The sequence below is a fragment of the Neomonachus schauinslandi genome, chromosome 16 (genome assembly GCF_002201575.2).
Source record: "Neomonachus schauinslandi chromosome 16, ASM220157v2, whole genome shotgun sequence".
NCBI classification, from domain to species: Eukaryota; Metazoa; Chordata; class Mammalia; order Carnivora; family Phocidae; genus Neomonachus; species Neomonachus schauinslandi.
Window position 1 is genome coordinate 40,640,710 of NC_058418.1, and position 15,676 is coordinate 40,656,385.

Below are 15,676 nucleotides of genomic sequence, written 5' to 3' on the forward strand. Positions count from 1 at the left end.
CAGCCATGGAGCCCAATGCAGGGCTCGAGCTTGAGACCCTGAGAGCAAGACCTGAGCTGAGATCGGGTCAAATGCTTTTTTTTTTTTTTTTAGGTTTTATTTATTTGACAGAGACACAGCGAGAGACGGGACACAAGCAGGGGGAGCGGGAGAGGGAGAAGCAGGCTTCCCACGGAGCAGGGAGCCCGATGCAGGGCTCGAGCCCAGGACCCTGGGATCATGACCTGAGCCAAAGGCAGATGCTTAACGACTGAGCCACCCAGGCGCCCCAAGAGTCGAATGCTTAACTGACTAAGACACGCAGGTGCCCCAAAGCCTGATTTAAAGAAAAAAAAAAAAAAAACAACTATGAATGATATTTTGGGGAAATTTATAAACGATTGGATATTAGATGAGGTTAGAGAATTTTTCATTTTTTGGCCAGGTAAGAGTACTATGGTTATACAGGTTTACTCTTAGGAGACCAGGATGAAGTACTTAGGAAGTGAAGGCTCATGTGTCTACAGTTTACTCTCAAATACATTTATATTATACATACACACATAAATCAGGCCAATGTTGCAACATGTTAACAACTGTTGAATATAGATGATGGATATACAGGTGTGTTCACTACTCTCAATTTTTTTGTATACTTGCAACTTTTCCTGATGAAACCATTGGAAGAAATTTTAAAAATGCACTGTATCTCATCATCCCAGGCTGTATAGGAACTTGTACTCACGATTACCATCTCCTCCCAAACCCCGGGATGACCCAAGATGAAAGATTCTGAGACACACTGGGAAATGAATATAAATTAAGGGTTTATTACAAAATGCAAAATGTTAGTTTCTCATTGTCAGTGATTCAAGAAAACTTGGACATGAGCCCTGGGTGTGACTGGGGGCAAGAAGCCAGGCTCAGGAGCGGGCTGACAGGCACTGGTTCACAACCTCCAGCAGGTGGGTATTCTCTAGGGCGGCTGCTACCCGTTCCTTATCTGCAAGCTGCTTGTTCACTGGATGGGAAAGTAATGGAGAAGGATCAAAGCCAGGCTCTGGCCAGCCTGCCAACCAGCCCCACTTCTAACCCTTGTATATATACATACACACTTGCACCAACCTCCTGTCACCTCTTTCCCAGGACCCCAAGCCTCGACCAAGCTACCCAAACCACCTGCTGCCCCTTGTACTATTAAGTCTGACACACCCTGGTCCTGTGTACTTAGAAGGAGAGGGCAGGATTGGAAGAACATGGTAAGCATAGGACACTTAAGCCAGCTTCACGCTAGGCTGCCACCTCCACTGAGGACTCACCCACCCAGCCCTCCTCCTTCCATCTTGCCCTACAAACCACCATGGCAAGGGGGAAGCCTCAGGGCCAATGCCTCAACATCAGCCCACACTTACCTGCGTGCTCCGAGGCATGGGTCCCCGGTGTAATGTGCACATCCATCTGGGAGGGAGATAGGTGGGGTGTGAGGACTTATCACCTATCTACCCCCTCGTCCCCTTCCCCCCACTCATCACCTTCCACTGATCCTCCTAATCATGATTGTGGACTCTGGACCTTCCATTATGCCCCAAACCCACCCCCAGCCACTCCATCTCTACCCAAAGAACTGACTGCTACTGTTGACTTAAAGGCCTGCCTCTGCCCCATCCATGCTCCAAATCTATCTACAGCTTCCTACTCCCCTTCCTGCCACACTCACTACTTTTCTGCACTTTCCAGCACAGGCCTTTATATTTGTTGTCCCATTCAATTGGAAAGGCTCCTCCCAGTTTCATCACCACTACGTGGGATCCTTGCAGGCCTCACTCTGATGTCCACATTCATGCTCTCCATGTCTTCCTCAGAAGCAGAAGCTCACCCCTGTCCTACCCCTGGGGCTCAGTTCCAATTTACCTTAAAACGCTGGGGAAGGGATCGAAGAAGCTTGACTTTGATGGATAGGCCAATAAGGGTGGCCATGCTGCAGTGTGGAATGGTGGGTGTGAAGGCCACGGCCACCGTGCTCTCAGGATCGCTCACCTGGTTGAAGAATGAGATCTCAGAAAAAGGCACTCCCTTCCTCTTAGTATGTTGCTTCAGGCAAATCGTCTAACATCTAGGGGCCTGTTTCCTTATCCACGAAATGGGCACAGCAATCCCCCCCTTCCGAGGATCCCCTGACGAGTCCGTGAGCTGACAGAACGCCAGTCTCCTGGTGCAGATGAGCTTTTCTGACTCTTCCGAACCATCTGCCCCCCACGGACGCTGGCAGTGACTCACCTGAACCCGGACTTGCTCTACTACGTTCAATTCTTCCAGTGTCAGTGGATGCTCCGGGTCATTAATGGAGCGAATCAGATGTGGCAAGTGAAGGAAAAGGGACTCTGTGCCTTAGCCCACTCAGAACCCTCCGCCGGGAATGCCCGGCCCTGACACAGCGCCACTAACTACTGGACATCATCACCTCAGCCCCCTCCCAGGCCCCCGCGAACCCGCCCGCGTGCGGCAGCGGTGGATATCGAAGATCTCGCGCGCGTCGATGCTGTCTGGAACCTGCTCGTCCTCCTCGCCCGCAGTCACCGGTCGCTCCCCAGAGCGCTCGTAGATGAGGGGGTTAGCGTTCTCCAGGAGGCCGCTCCCCACACCGCCGCCGCCGCCCACCATCCCGAAACCCCGCCGGCCGCTGTAGGCGCGCACTTCCGCTCCCGCAGGAGCACTTCCGGTGAACGGGCAGGGGGCGGGGCGTGGCGACGGGGTCGCTTGTGGGACATGCTGCACCGCCCTACTCGACCTGGGTTAGGAGGGGGAGCGGTGGCCTCGGTGCCGTCTGTACGTTAACCCGGAAAAATGCAGACCACCCCGGCGAATACACAGAGAAGGCACTCGAGCGGCACGGGGCCGTTGGAGCCCGTAAGTTAGGTGCTGGACGGCGGAGGCCACGGCTGGCTCTCGGGGACACTAAAGACCGGCCAGGCGTATCTTCGGTCACCACTTCCTCCAGGAAGTCGGCCCTCAGGCTGGGCAGGTCCCCGCGTACCAAGCGTCCTCTGTCCTGGCACCGTTTACTGCTTTTCGGAGCCACCCGGTGACGCACCTGCCTCGCCCGTTCCACCTGGGCCCCAGAGTGCCCTGCCGAGTCCCTAGCACACGGACCCGCAAGCGCTCCTTAAATGTTTGTCAAATAGATAAATGACCGATCTTTGCGGGAGGTGGGGAGAGGGGAAGCCATAGGATTGGGTTGCCGTTGTCCTTAAGATAATGCGTGGCTCAGTTGGCTAAGCGACTGCCTTCGGCTCAGGTCATGATCCTGGAGTCCCTGGATCGAGTCCCACATCGGGCTCCCTGCTCAGCAGGGAGTGTGCTTCTCCCTCTGACCCTCCCCCCTCTCATGTGCTCTCTCTCATTCTCTCTCTCTCTAATAAATAAATAAATAAATAAATAAATAAATAAATAAATAAAAACAAACCTTAAAAAAAAAAAGATAATGCCACAGTCATGGGTGCATTTCAAAAGGCAGGCTGTGGCTGAATAGGGAGGAGGCCCGCGGAGACCCTCAAGATTAAGGAAAATAGGGCATGAGGGACCTTGAGGTGGACCCAGAAACTGAGTCCTGAAAGCAAGGAAGAGCTCTCAGGATGGGCAGTCCCACCTCCCTGCCCTTGCTCATACGGTTCCCTTCACCCTGAACAAAGGTCGTTCCCATTTCTACATCTGGGGGAATCCTGATCGTGCACCTCCTCACGGAAGTTCTCCCGGGTTCCCCAATCACAGCTTATTGCTCCTGTTCTCTAGCCCCGAACACCCTTATCAGGCCTGTGACTATGAGGACAGTGAACACAGTGACTCCAGTTTTGAGGAGAGGGTTGTTGGTATTGTGGAGGGGCTGCAGAAGCCTCGCCGCCCCTTCTGAGGAAGCCCAAGGGGGTCTGGGCAGAGGGGAAGTGGCCATGCAGTGCCTGCCTGTCACTGGTTTTTGCTGTTCAGCCCGCCCCCCGCCCCCCCGCGCTTTCCCTGCCCAGCTAGCCCCGCCTACTCCTAGACCAGTCCAAACTCCAGACCTGGTTGAGACACTCTCTGAACCGCCGCTGGATGGGCACCAGGGCAGTCTTTGGGTGAAAACAGCAGTGTGCTGCGAATAGACCATGCTGCTGGACCGACTTCGCGTGCGGCTGAACGCCGTGGTCTGTGGGCTCCTGCTTTTCCTCGTCCTGGGCCAGGGTGAGGCTCTTTCGAGGGGCGGCAAGGACTGGGATGGGATTTGCCAGGTTCTGCAGAGGCGGGTCCTGAGGCTGCAGGAGGGAAGGCCCCAGGGAGGTGGATTAGGGTGGAGAACCACAGTATGGGGAAACTTGCACCAGACCCAATGCTTTGAAACCCCTGGCTGGGCCCCCTGAGGTGCAGAGAGAGTCGTGGCTGACCGAGGTCACACAGTACGGAGGGGCAAGCGAGGCCAGGAGCTCTGAGGGGCACCTGGCGAGGCAGGCGGGAGTGGGGGTCATGATTCAGGACGTTTCCTTCTTAGTGTTTGTGGTAGAGCTAGCGCTGCCTGTGAAAAATAATAATTATCTTCCTGCCACGGTTTGGCTCTGAGTGTTGCGCCCTTGGCCAGAGGGGCGTCCCAGCACCTGCCAAGTGCCCCTCCAAAGGGGCCCAAGTCAAGATTACTGGCTCTTGAGGAATCTGACTGCGCAAGCCCACACCCCTGCATCCTAAAGCCTGTCTGTTGGAGAGATTGTCATATCCTTCTATTCACCTCATGCATCCATCTGGGGTGAGGTCACCTTTTGTTCTCAGAGCAAAGGTGATTGCACTTCGGGCCAACTTCCGTTTCTCCTGGCTGTTACCAGTAGCGTAGGCTATTCTGGAACCATGCATGGGGCCTCCGCAGCTCCTTTGCCCCCTCTTAACTGTGTGATCCTCTCACCCCAAATGGCCCTACCTGTGAGACCCAGCAATCCTCCCCCTTCCCAGTCCGATCTGCCCTGGAGGCATCAACATTAAGCCGTTTCACCTGGCCCACCCCAAGAGGCTTCCGCCCTTCCCAGCTGCTCACCAGGCTCTCAGAGGTCACCGAGAGCCTCCAGCAGGACAGTCTGCTAGGCCTTGCTGATGCCTCCCTTTAAAAAATGTTAATGTTTCAGATTGGACCTACATTCAAAAAGAAAAAATGGACAAGCCGTAAGAGGGCACAGGTGATAATGTCTGACCCTCTCCTGTCCCATCCCATCCTGGCTCCTTCACAGGGACCATTAGGATCCCCAGGGCCTTCTACACACTGCTCAGGAATTTACTGCTGAGGATGCACACAGGATGCACACATCCTTGGTTTTCACCTAAATGATCACAAACTCCCTCCTTTTCTGGCACACAGCTTTTTCACTTCCTGACACGGGGTGACCTCCCCACAGCTGTACATGCTAGAGCTTCCTCATACCGCTTCCTGCAAGGGTTTCTCTTCAAAGAGGAAGCATCCTTGATGTAACTGGCCTCTGATCAGGGACATTTCAAAAGGTTGTGTCCTTTGCCATAACAATCTTCAGGCATTGGAGGCCAGTGGCCACAGTGAGTTACATGGACAGATGTCCCACCTGTGTAGACAGCATGTTACTGGGGGGAGGGGTGGGCCTTTGACTTGGGAAGACATTGCTTAGTTGCCCTCGGTGGAACCTGTGAGTGGCTGCTGACCCCGGCCTTATCCACATGCTCTGGCATCAAGCATGTGCATCAGTGTCGATCCAGTAGGTGATCTGAGCAGGGAATAGGCAGGCGAGCTGGGAAGGGAAATGGGTCTGGCAGGGGAGTGGGACTGAACAGGCAAAAACCAGTGACAGGCAGGCACTGCATGGCCACTTCCCCTCTGCCCAGACCCCCTTGGGCTTCCTCAGAAGGGGCGGCGAGGCTTCTGCAGCCCCTCCACAATACCAACAACCCTCTCCTCAAAACTGGAGTCACTGTGTTCACTGTCCTCATGGTCACAGGCCTGATAAGGGTGTTCGGGGCTGGAGAACAGGAGCAATAAGCTGTGATTGGGGAACCCGGGAGAACTTCCGTGAGGAGGTGCACGATCAGGATTCCCCCAGATGTAGAAATGGGAACGACCTTTGTTCAGGGTGAAGGGAACCGTATGAGCAAGGGCAGGGAGGTGGGACTGCCCATCCTGAGAGCTCTTCCTTGCTTTCAGGACTCAGTTTCCGGGTCCACCTCAAGGTCCCTCATGCCCTGTTGTCTCTGATCTGTAGGTAGTATAGATCCCTGAGGCTGTTTTTTGGTTTTGTTTTTTACTTTTTATTATGAACCAGGCTCAGTTAGGCCAAATTCTGTAGAAGCAGAACCTGAACCTGTGGAAGGAAAGCTCCAGGCAGGCAGGAGCTGGTGGAGATGACACCAGGGGAACTGGGAGCCTGACTGCTTACCTCCCTGCACCCCGAGGGGTAGAGAGGGTCGGCGCTGCCCGCAGCCACCCAGCACCAAAGGGTTTCCGGTCTGTGGTAGAACACTATAACACACCCACTGAATCCATGACATACCTTCAATGATTATCAAGACCTGAGCAACCTGGTGTTGTCTAGACTACCACCTCTCCCTTGCACCATTATTTGAAGCAAATCCCAGACATTATATCATCTGTAGATATATCTATGTCCTATTAAGAGAAAAGGAATATATATATACATATAACAATATCATGATTTCTTAATGCAATCAAGTATCTAGCCAAATGTTCTTATTTCATATTATCTCATAGATGATACTAACAGGGTTTTTTTTTTTTAATCAGGATTCAAATAAGGTCCATACTTTAAAAATTGGTAGATGTGTTGCTTATAACAGCTTTGCAATATAATCCACATAGCATACCGTTCACCTGTTTAAAGTATACAATTCAATTGTTTTTAGTATATTCAAAAGTTCAGCACATCAATTCCTCCTTACCCCCACCTTGAGCCCTAGGCAACCACCAGTCTGCTTTATGTCTCTATGAATATGCCAGTTCTGGGCATTTCATATAAATGAAATCATCCCATATGTGATCCTTTGTGACGGACTTCTTTCATTGAGCATAAGGTTTTTAAGGTTCATCCATGTCGACATGTTCAGTACTTTTTTCTCTGTATGCTGAATGATGTTCCATTGTACAGGTGGGATACATTTTATCAGTTGATGGACATTTGGATTGTTTCCACTTTTTGGCTATTATAAATAATCCTACTATGAGCATTCACGTGCAGGTTTTTGCGTGGATGTATGTTTTCAGTTCTCTTGGGCTTATACCTAGAAGTAGAATTGCTGGGTTTTATGATAACTCTATGTTTAACTTTTTGAAAAACTGCCAGATTGCTTTCCAAAACACCTGCACCACTTTACCTTCTCACCAGCAAGGTGTGAAGGTTCCAGTTTTTCTACATCCTTACCAATGTGTGTTATTATCAGCCTTTTTTATGTGAATCTCTTTGAGTCTTCGGTCTTCCTCTGCCTCTCTTTTATTTTCCTTGTAATTTTGTTTTTATATCGAAGAAACCAGTTGAGTTGCTCTGGAGAGGATCCCAGAGTTTGGGCTTTGCTGATTACATCCGTATGGTGTCTTTTAACTGTTTCCCTGCCCCCAGTATGCCTGTATGCTTGTGTTCATTTATTTGTATTCTAGAGGCTTGATCAGATTTCAATTTCAGGTTCTGCTTTGTTATGTTTCGGGGCAAGACTATTTCATGTGGGGCTAGGGACTTCCACCAGAAAACATACATCATCTGACTTTTTGTGACAAAGTAAGTTGTTAACATCACAGTCAGATTTCAGCGAGCCTTTCTCTTAGCGTGAGTGAAGTGAACATTTCTTCCTTGGCGTATGAGCCATTTTTTTGTATTCCTTACTCTGAACGTATTCCCTCACCATTTCGTATTCATTCACCAAATATGCACAACTGGCACACTTCTTTTTCATTTGTAGAAATTCTTTGTGTGTTAAGAATCTCACCTGGGCTCCTTGTGTTAGGCGACCCCCAGTCACTTCCTCCCCCCCCGATCCCCATAGTAGGGCGGGCGGTACTTCTTACCGTCTAGTTACAGTGGTACCTCATTTTCGTAGCTCTCGTCACCATATCATCACTCCTGGTTTGAAAGATGCTTTCTTTATGTCATTTCTTGCCACTTAGAGCATGAGATCCCTAGGGACAGGAGCCTTGCGTGTCCTATTCCCACAGTTCTCCTGCTGCCTCATGTGATCCACACAGTCAGCAGAAAGGATACTCTCACCCCTTCAAGCTTATGTGACCATTTGTTTGAAGCTCCCAGGGCTCAACGATGGTGCTGGGTCCCAGGAAGCCTCACTGAGTGTGGTGGAAAAGGCTGGGGCCAGATCCAGCGAAGAGAGTTGGGGGAGTGGGCGGGAGTGGGGTGGGGTGCTGTGGATACACAGGGTTAAAGGCAGGAAATTTGTAAAGCAAGTGTTTGTAGATCAGAGTCCCTTCAGCTGGGGACCGGAAGCAGCCGGCAACATCAATAGCCTGGGAGGGCAGCTGATGGGTAGACTCAACCCTGATGTTCATTTCTCTGCTCACAGGCCAGGACTCTGCCAGCCCCATCCGGACCACACACACCGGGCAGGTGCGGGGGAGCCTCGTCCATGTGAAAGATACTGATGTGGGAGTCCACACCTTCCTGGGAATTCCCTTTGCCAAGCCGCCTCTAGGGCCCCTGCGATTTGCACCCCCCGAGCCTCCTGAACCTTGGAGTGGAGTAAAGGATGGGACCTCCCACCCAGCCATGTAAGCAGGGAGTCCAAGGAACTCCAGTGGAGGATGGAGGGTACTCCAAGTTCTAGGCCAGGCTGCAGTTGTCATTTCGTCTAAACCCCCACGGCCAGTCTCCCCTCTGAGTTTAGTGGATCCCCACATGCATTTTTCCCATGAGCATGCAGACACTTGGAAGGGTAAAGTAACTTGCCCAGGCTCCGGGCTTGACACTTAAAGCAGAGATACACATCTGCCTCACTTCTAGCCATGTCAGGTGTTCTCTGCCCCCAGGGGAGGCTTGGGTTGGCTCCATGAACCCCGTAATAGCCCTTGACTCCAGCAGCAGGTACTATAGATCCCTGAGGAGTGGAGGACCCCCTCTGTGTGCAGTTACTGGGCCAGTGACAGGGCCAGCTGCCATGGGCCAAAGGGCATGTGTATGTTCTTGCAACTGGAGACTCTGTGGGAGAGATGAGGTTCCCTGAGAGCCTGAGAGCCTGACTGGAGCTGAGGGCTGCCCCACTGCCCTTCTCATGAGAAGTTAATATCCATTCATTCGGGCAGCCCACGGATGTGGGCTACTCCCCTGTTCCACGCCTGTCTGGGTACAGGAATACAGAGCTGAATGTCAACACTTGCAACTCACGGCTCTCACAGAGACCCCCAAGAGTCAAGATTTCCTAGCCTCAGGAGGGTTGATATCCAAGGCCTTCATAACCTTGAGGCCTCCCTGGAAGATGGGGCTCCCTCCCAGCTTCCCCAGAGCCTGCGGCCTGTGACTTGGTGCGGAGGGGCTTTGGGGAAGGACCGTGTGTGAGCAAGGTCTCGGGGGAAGTGGGACTGAAGGTGGCGGGGAACAAATCTGGGCCCAGGATCTGGTTTTGACCATGGTACGGCCCCGCTAGGTGTCTGCAGAACATCACTATCATGAATGCACTGGCTTTGAAACTGCTGAGTATGACCCTGCCTGTCACCTCCATGTCCGAGGACTGCCTGTACCTCAGCGTCTACACGCCTGCCCACGCCCGGGAAGGTTCCAGTCTGCCGGTGAGTGCCAGGCCCCGCCGGTTGCGGTGTGGGAGCACATTTCTTCTGCAAGAAGATTAGAAGGGCCAAGATCAGCCGGGGCCCCTCTGCAGTGTGGACCCTATTAAGAAGCCTCTCACTGTTGGGGCCAAGAGAGTGTTCTTACCCAGCATGAGTGGCTGACCCTCGGGCATGGGGTCATAGAACCCTGGCTGCTCCCGGAGGTCAGAAGCTGTGGCCCTGGGACAGACCCAAGACTCACCCAACCCACTCATGCCCAGGAGACCCACTCAGGTGCTGTATCTGTTGGACCAGCGAGAATGGAGAAACTTTTAACTAACGTGCATGTGCGATGACACCCCTTTTCTTTTCACCTCAGAGAGAGTTCCAGGAGAAATGGAGCCAGGCTTTGGTACATAGGGTGGGACCCAAAGTATGAGAAGCCCAGTTTTCCTGATAGAAATTGGGTCACCTTCAGCCCAGGTCATGAAGACACCACCCACTCCTGCCTATCTATCTATCTGGTTAGGCACACAGAGCCAAAGTGGTGGAGAGTCGGGCGCCTGGGTGGCTCAGTCGTTGGGCGCCTGCCTTCGGCTCAGGTCACGATCCCAGAGTCCTGGATCGAGCCCCGCATCGGGCTCCCTGCTCGGCGGGAAGCCTTCTTCTCCCTCCCTCACTCCCCCTGCTTGTGTTCCCTCTCTCGCTGTGTCTCTCTCTGTCAAATAAATAAATAAAATCTTTAATTAAAAAAAAAAGTGGCGGAGAGTCCAGGTAGCAGCCCCAGTGGGGTTTGGGCTCGGTGGGAGCCACATGGTGTCTGTGCCTCAATTTCCCCAGGTGTTGGTGTGGATCCACGGTGGTGGGCTTGTGATGGGCATGGCTTCCATGTATGATGGCTCTGTGCTGGCAGCCTTTGAGGATGTGGTGGTAGTCACTATCCAGTACCGCCTGGGTATGCTGGGCTTCTTCAGGTGAGACTGGGGCTAGGCAGGGCAATGCCGGCTGAATGAAGCCAGGACAGCCCCATCATCCCTGTCCTTGCCACCTCTCAGCACTGGAGACAAGCATGCACCTGGAAATTGGGGCTACCTGGATCAAGTGGCCGCGCTACGCTGGGTCCAGCAAAATATTGCCTATTTTGGAGGAGACCCTGGCCTTGTCACCATTTTTGGCCAGTCCGCGGGTGGCACAAGTGTGTCCTCCCATGTCGTGTCCCCCATGTCCCAAGGACTCTTCCATCGTGCCATCATGGAGAGCGGTGTGGCCCTGTTGCCTGGCCTCATTGTCAGCTCATCCAATGCGGCCTCCATGGTGAGTACCCCGAACTGTGGGAAGCCAGACTGCTGCCTCATCTCTTACCTCTCAGCCTCCATTACTCTGTTAAATGGGGATAACAAGGGGCCCCGTCATGGGCAGGACTGTCTAGGCAGGTGGGCCAGCCCCTCTGGCTGAGACCTCCGAAACCACACCTAATACCTTGAGATTTGGGGTGCACCTGCCCCCGTCTGGGACGTTGGGCAAATCCTTCTCCCCTGTTTGGAAGGATGAGCCAGCCCCTGCCTGTTCTCTTTACAGATGGTGGCCAACCTGTCTGCCTGTGGCCAGGTTGACTCAGAGGCCCTTGTGGGCTGCCTGCGGGGTAAAACTGAAGAGGAGATTCTGGCCATCAGCCAGGTTCGGCTGAATGGACGTGTGTATGGAAGAAGGGGACCAGTAGGGGTGGGGAGCCTGTGCTTTACATTCTCTGGGCAAGTTACTCCATCTCCACACCTTGGTGTCCTCACAGCCCTGGGTGGAAAGTTGAGGCCAGGCCATGCTAAGCCAATGGCAGGACCTCTTGGGGGAGGGGGTGTGAGCATCCTGGATGAGCTGGGAGCGGGTGAATGGGACTCAGAGCGCATCAGGAAATGTCTGGGACCTCACTTCGTGGGCCCTCTCAGCCCTTCATGATCACCCCTGGCGTAGTGGATGGGACCTTCCTGCCCAGGCACCCCCAGGAGCTTCTGGCCTCCGCTGACTTTCAACCTGTCCCCAGCATCATTGGTGTCAACAACGATGAGTACAGCTGGCTCATCCCCTCGGTGAGGCCCAGCCCCAAGCTCCCAGGTGCCGGGGGCCCACGGGGGTGGTGGGGCCAGGGCTCAGGGCATCAGAGCTCTAGGCCCATCCTACCCTCAACTGGAGATTCTCCCACTACCCAGACCATGAAAATCTCTGACACCCAGAAGGAGATGGACAGAGAGACGGTGAAGGCTATCCTGCAGCAAGTGTCGACAACATTGGTGAGGCTTCTGGGGTCCTGCCCCAGTGGAGGGGGACTCTTCTCCTGTCCAGAGGCAAGGGAAAACCCAGCCCCAAGATATCTTGTCCATGCAGTATCTCCCATGAGCAAAGGCTGGGGTCACCCCAGAGCTCAGCCCCTTCCTCCCATTCCCTATACCACCCCAGAATCCATCTCCCCAAACCTGACCCTGCTGCCTCCCTGCTGCTGCCAGCCCGCCTCACCCGACTATTTCTGATCCCCCTGGGGTAGATGTTGCCTCCTGAGTCTGTTGACCTGTGGATGGAGGAGTACATGGGGGACAGTGGGGACCCACAGACCCTCCGAGCCCAGTTCTCTGAGATGATGGGGGACTGCATCTTCGTGATTCCTACACTCCAAGTAGCCAATTTTCAGCGTGAGTAAATCTATAAGGCCAGAGCAGTGAGGGGGCAGCTCAGAGCTCTAGGTCCCTGGTGAGGTCTATTGGTGTCCAGGTCCCAACCCATGTCTATATATTGGGTCCTTAGGTGCCAAGCACTTGATGTCCCTCATCTCAGTAAATCCTCAAAGCTAGTCTAAGAGACGGACATTTTCCCCATTTTACAGATGAGGACCTTCAGTGACTTGCCCAAAACCACACAGCTAGGAAGTTCCGAGGTCATGATTTGAACCCAGGTCCTTCCCCCTGCTCTTACTCCAGCCAGGAGCTCCCTCACCCATTGTTCAGATTCCAACCAGCTTTGGACCTAGCTATCTTGTCACCACGGGTGATGCAGGAGAGCCCCAGGTAAGGGACCACCATGTCATGGCCTGTCCACCCCACCCCCTAGGCTTACACGCCCCGGTCTACTTCTACGAGTTCCAGCATCGGCCCAGCTTCCTCAAGGACATGAGGCCGCCCCATGTGAGGGCAGACCATGGTGATGAGATACTCTTTGTCTTCGGAACCCTCTCTTGGAGAGGCTACGGTGAGTGTTCCTGGGAGGGGTCCCTCAGAGACTCCTCGTTCCCAGAATGGGGGACGGGGCCTTGCCTGGGTCCCTCCGTGAGGGTGACAGATGAGCAAACCAAGGCTCAGAGAGAGGATGGGACCAGGTGCCCAAGATCTTACAGTTAGAGAGGCTGAGCTAGAATTGGACTCCAAGACTCTTCAGAATGGGGCCTGTGCTCCCCACACCTCCCCCCACCCCCCCCACCCCAACCATGGATGCCTGGCATGGGTGCAGAGGAGGGTGTTTCGCAGGCATATTTATTTCTTAAATCACTTTCCGGTGTCAGGAGGAAGGAGAGAGCCTTCTCGGTCAGGAATGAGCCTTGTTGGGCGAGGAGAGGGCCTGGCGCCCCAGGGCTGGGGCGGGGAGTGGGCAGAGAGCCAGGCCAGGGAGGGCAGAAGAGGGCCCAAGGAAAAGTTGCACGTGGGCTGGCGAGTGTGGTGGGGGCTGACCCATGTGCTGAACTGGGGTTGGCCTTCACCTGGACCCTTTTCCTCTTGCTCTCTGTAGTTGAAGTCACGGAGGAAGAAAAGCTGTTGAGCAGGAAGATGATGAAATACTGGGCTAACTTTGCTCGAAATGGGTGAGATGTCACACCCCACCCCAACCTCCAGGGCTGGGGGGGGGGCTTGAACCCATTCACGGGCCCCCCTTTTCTGTTGTGACCTCATTAGCGTACATGTATCCTTAATTGCATGGTGGCTCCTTCCCCAGCTCCAGGTCCCACACAGACAGGGAGGGGCCTTGTGGGTGCTGGGCACTCCGTCCATCTCCAGGTGACCTGGAAGAGGGGGACAGTGCTATGTTACCCACAGAGCCTCCCTCTGACGGGAAGGGAAGAAACAGTCCAGGTTGCCCTGCCTCCTGGTGACACTCTAGTGGGAGGTAGTTTCTTTCCTAAATCTAGAAGCATCCCCCTGTCATTCCCCAAGGCCACCTGGCCTGTTTGGCACCTCGCCTGACCCCAGTTGGGGTGCCAGGTCTGGGCTCAGCAGGGCTCCGAGTGACTCTCCCCCTGCCCTGCTGGGTGGGCATGTCTACAGGGACCCCAACGGCGAGGGTCTGCCCCACTGGCCCGTGTTCGACCAGGAAGAGCAGTACCTGCAGCTGAACACGCAGCCTGCAGTGGGCCGGGCCCTGAAGGCCCAGAGGCTTCAGTTCTGGACGAAGACCCTACCCCAGAAGACACGGGAGCTAATGGAGGCGGAGGGGAAGCACACAGAGCTGTAGCTTCCCGTGTCTGGGGCTGAAGGGCCGGGGAGGGGGGGCTCGAGTACAGGTGGGGGTCTGCCGGATATACCCACACACATGCACTGAGGAGCCAGGAGCTTTTCCTTCCTTCCCTTAGCCATTCATTCGTTCTGCCAGCCAGCCAGCCAGCATTTACTAAGAACCTACCGCATCTTGTTAGTTGCCAAGCCCCCATAGGTCCTCTCATGTTAGACGCACTCAGTGAATCCCCCCATTGGCAAACCCCAATGGAAATTCACACCGCACTGAGCCTCAGGCCCCGTCCCCTCTTCCTCCCCTCTCCCCCACCCCCACCCTCCCTCTCCTCTCCCTTTGAAGGAGGGTGCTTTGGGAAGTGTTACCCACACCTGGCTCTCAGCAAGCCCCACGTGCTCCCATATTTGTACAGAGCCAGTAGAAAATCTGGATGCCAGGAACCCAGGAGCTCCGAGATCTTGGCCACCGAGGCCACCAACTACTGAGGATGTAGAAGTCCCCGTCCCCACCCCTTGTCCCCTAGACGAAATGTCATCTACCACTGACATTTAAACACCCACCCAGTCACTTACCTGTGTCACACAAGGTGACCGACTCCATTTTTTGTAAGAAGACTGAGCTTGTCCATGGGCCCCTGGAGCCTGGGCGAGCTGTTCAGTGGCCAGGAGAGCCAGATGGGTCCCTCAGCCACCCACCTCCTGAAGTCTGCCTTTATTTTCAGTGATTCTGTGACACGGCTGGGGGTGGGGGAGGGCAAACTTTACACAATTGCTGCACATCAATACAGATGTTTATCTGTGAGATGTTCCCTGGAAGTAGGACTGGGAGACCAGAAAGTCCAGGAGAAGAGACTCTTTTCTCCTTGGTTCCAAACGTCTCTCCATCCAAGGAGATCTCCTCTTTCCTTTTGGAATACTCCTTGTCAACCATCCCCCCACCCTCTGCTGACCTTCCCCCAACTCACCGTGGGCATCCACATGATCAGTTTTCCTGCTTACCCCATTGCCTCCCCTAAACTTTTCCTTCCCTCACCTTATCCGACACCCCCCCCCCCCCGGGGCAAAGGAAACCCTCTCTTACACAGTATTTGATCTCAGCGTGCAGAGATACCAAATTGTGTTCACAGCCTGTTTGCTCTATCAAAGCACTTTTTCTCTAAGAGGCTACAGCCTCCTTCTTCTCATAGATCTAGGAGTCCTGCTGTGCCCCTGCCTCTGACCAACTTGCCCTCTCCAGGCACTAGATTTTCCAGGACGAAAGCCCCCTTCCTTCCCTCCACTGCCTGTAAGCCTAACCACAGAGCCTCCGGAAGTGGGGTCTGAAGGATGGAAACTGGCCACCAGATGGCAGACAAGGGTAACCTTAAGCCTGGGCCGTCTTGAACTAGGGAGAGGGGAGGGGCTTTCCTTTTAGGGGACACTGACTGGTGCATAATGCTTCTCCTGCATCCTGAAAGCATTT

General features: G+C 53.9%; 2 protein-coding genes across 3 annotated transcripts; one reads left to right on the plus strand and one right to left on the minus strand.

The window, feature by feature from the left end:
• Positions 1 to 789: 789 nt before the first annotated feature.
• CIAO2B (cytosolic iron-sulfur assembly component 2B) lies at positions 790 to 3,149 on the minus strand. The gene is made up of 5 exons (XM_021704024.1): positions 2,496 to 3,149; positions 2,257 to 2,336; positions 1,891 to 2,016; positions 1,392 to 1,437; positions 790 to 1,000 (listed from the first exon to the last, which is right to left on the minus strand). Exons 1-5 carry the CDS (start codon positions 2,638 to 2,640, stop codon positions 903 to 905), a joined length of 495 nt encoding a protein of 164 aa, XP_021559699.1. The 5' UTR covers positions 2,641 to 3,149; the 3' UTR covers positions 790 to 902.
• Positions 3,150 to 3,909: 760 nt separating this feature from the next.
• Positions 3,910 to 14,968, plus strand: LOC110592839 (cocaine esterase). 2 transcript variants are annotated; one of them, XM_021704004.1, is made up of 12 exons: positions 3,910 to 4,194; positions 8,533 to 8,737; positions 9,610 to 9,751; positions 10,571 to 10,704; positions 10,786 to 11,044; positions 11,309 to 11,407; positions 11,674 to 11,814; positions 11,935 to 12,015; positions 12,267 to 12,411; positions 12,827 to 12,964; positions 13,499 to 13,571; positions 14,032 to 14,968. In XM_021704004.1, exons 1-12 carry the CDS (start codon positions 4,119 to 4,121, stop codon positions 14,216 to 14,218), a joined length of 1,680 nt encoding a protein of 559 aa, XP_021559679.1. In that variant the 5' UTR covers positions 3,910 to 4,118; the 3' UTR covers positions 14,219 to 14,968. The 2 variants fall into 2 exon arrangements, with proteins under 2 accessions (XP_021559679.1, XP_021559687.1); XM_021704012.2 differs by having other exon boundaries at positions 12,827 to 12,916; positions 14,032 to 14,240.
• The last annotated feature ends 708 nt before the right edge of the window (positions 14,969 to 15,676 follow it).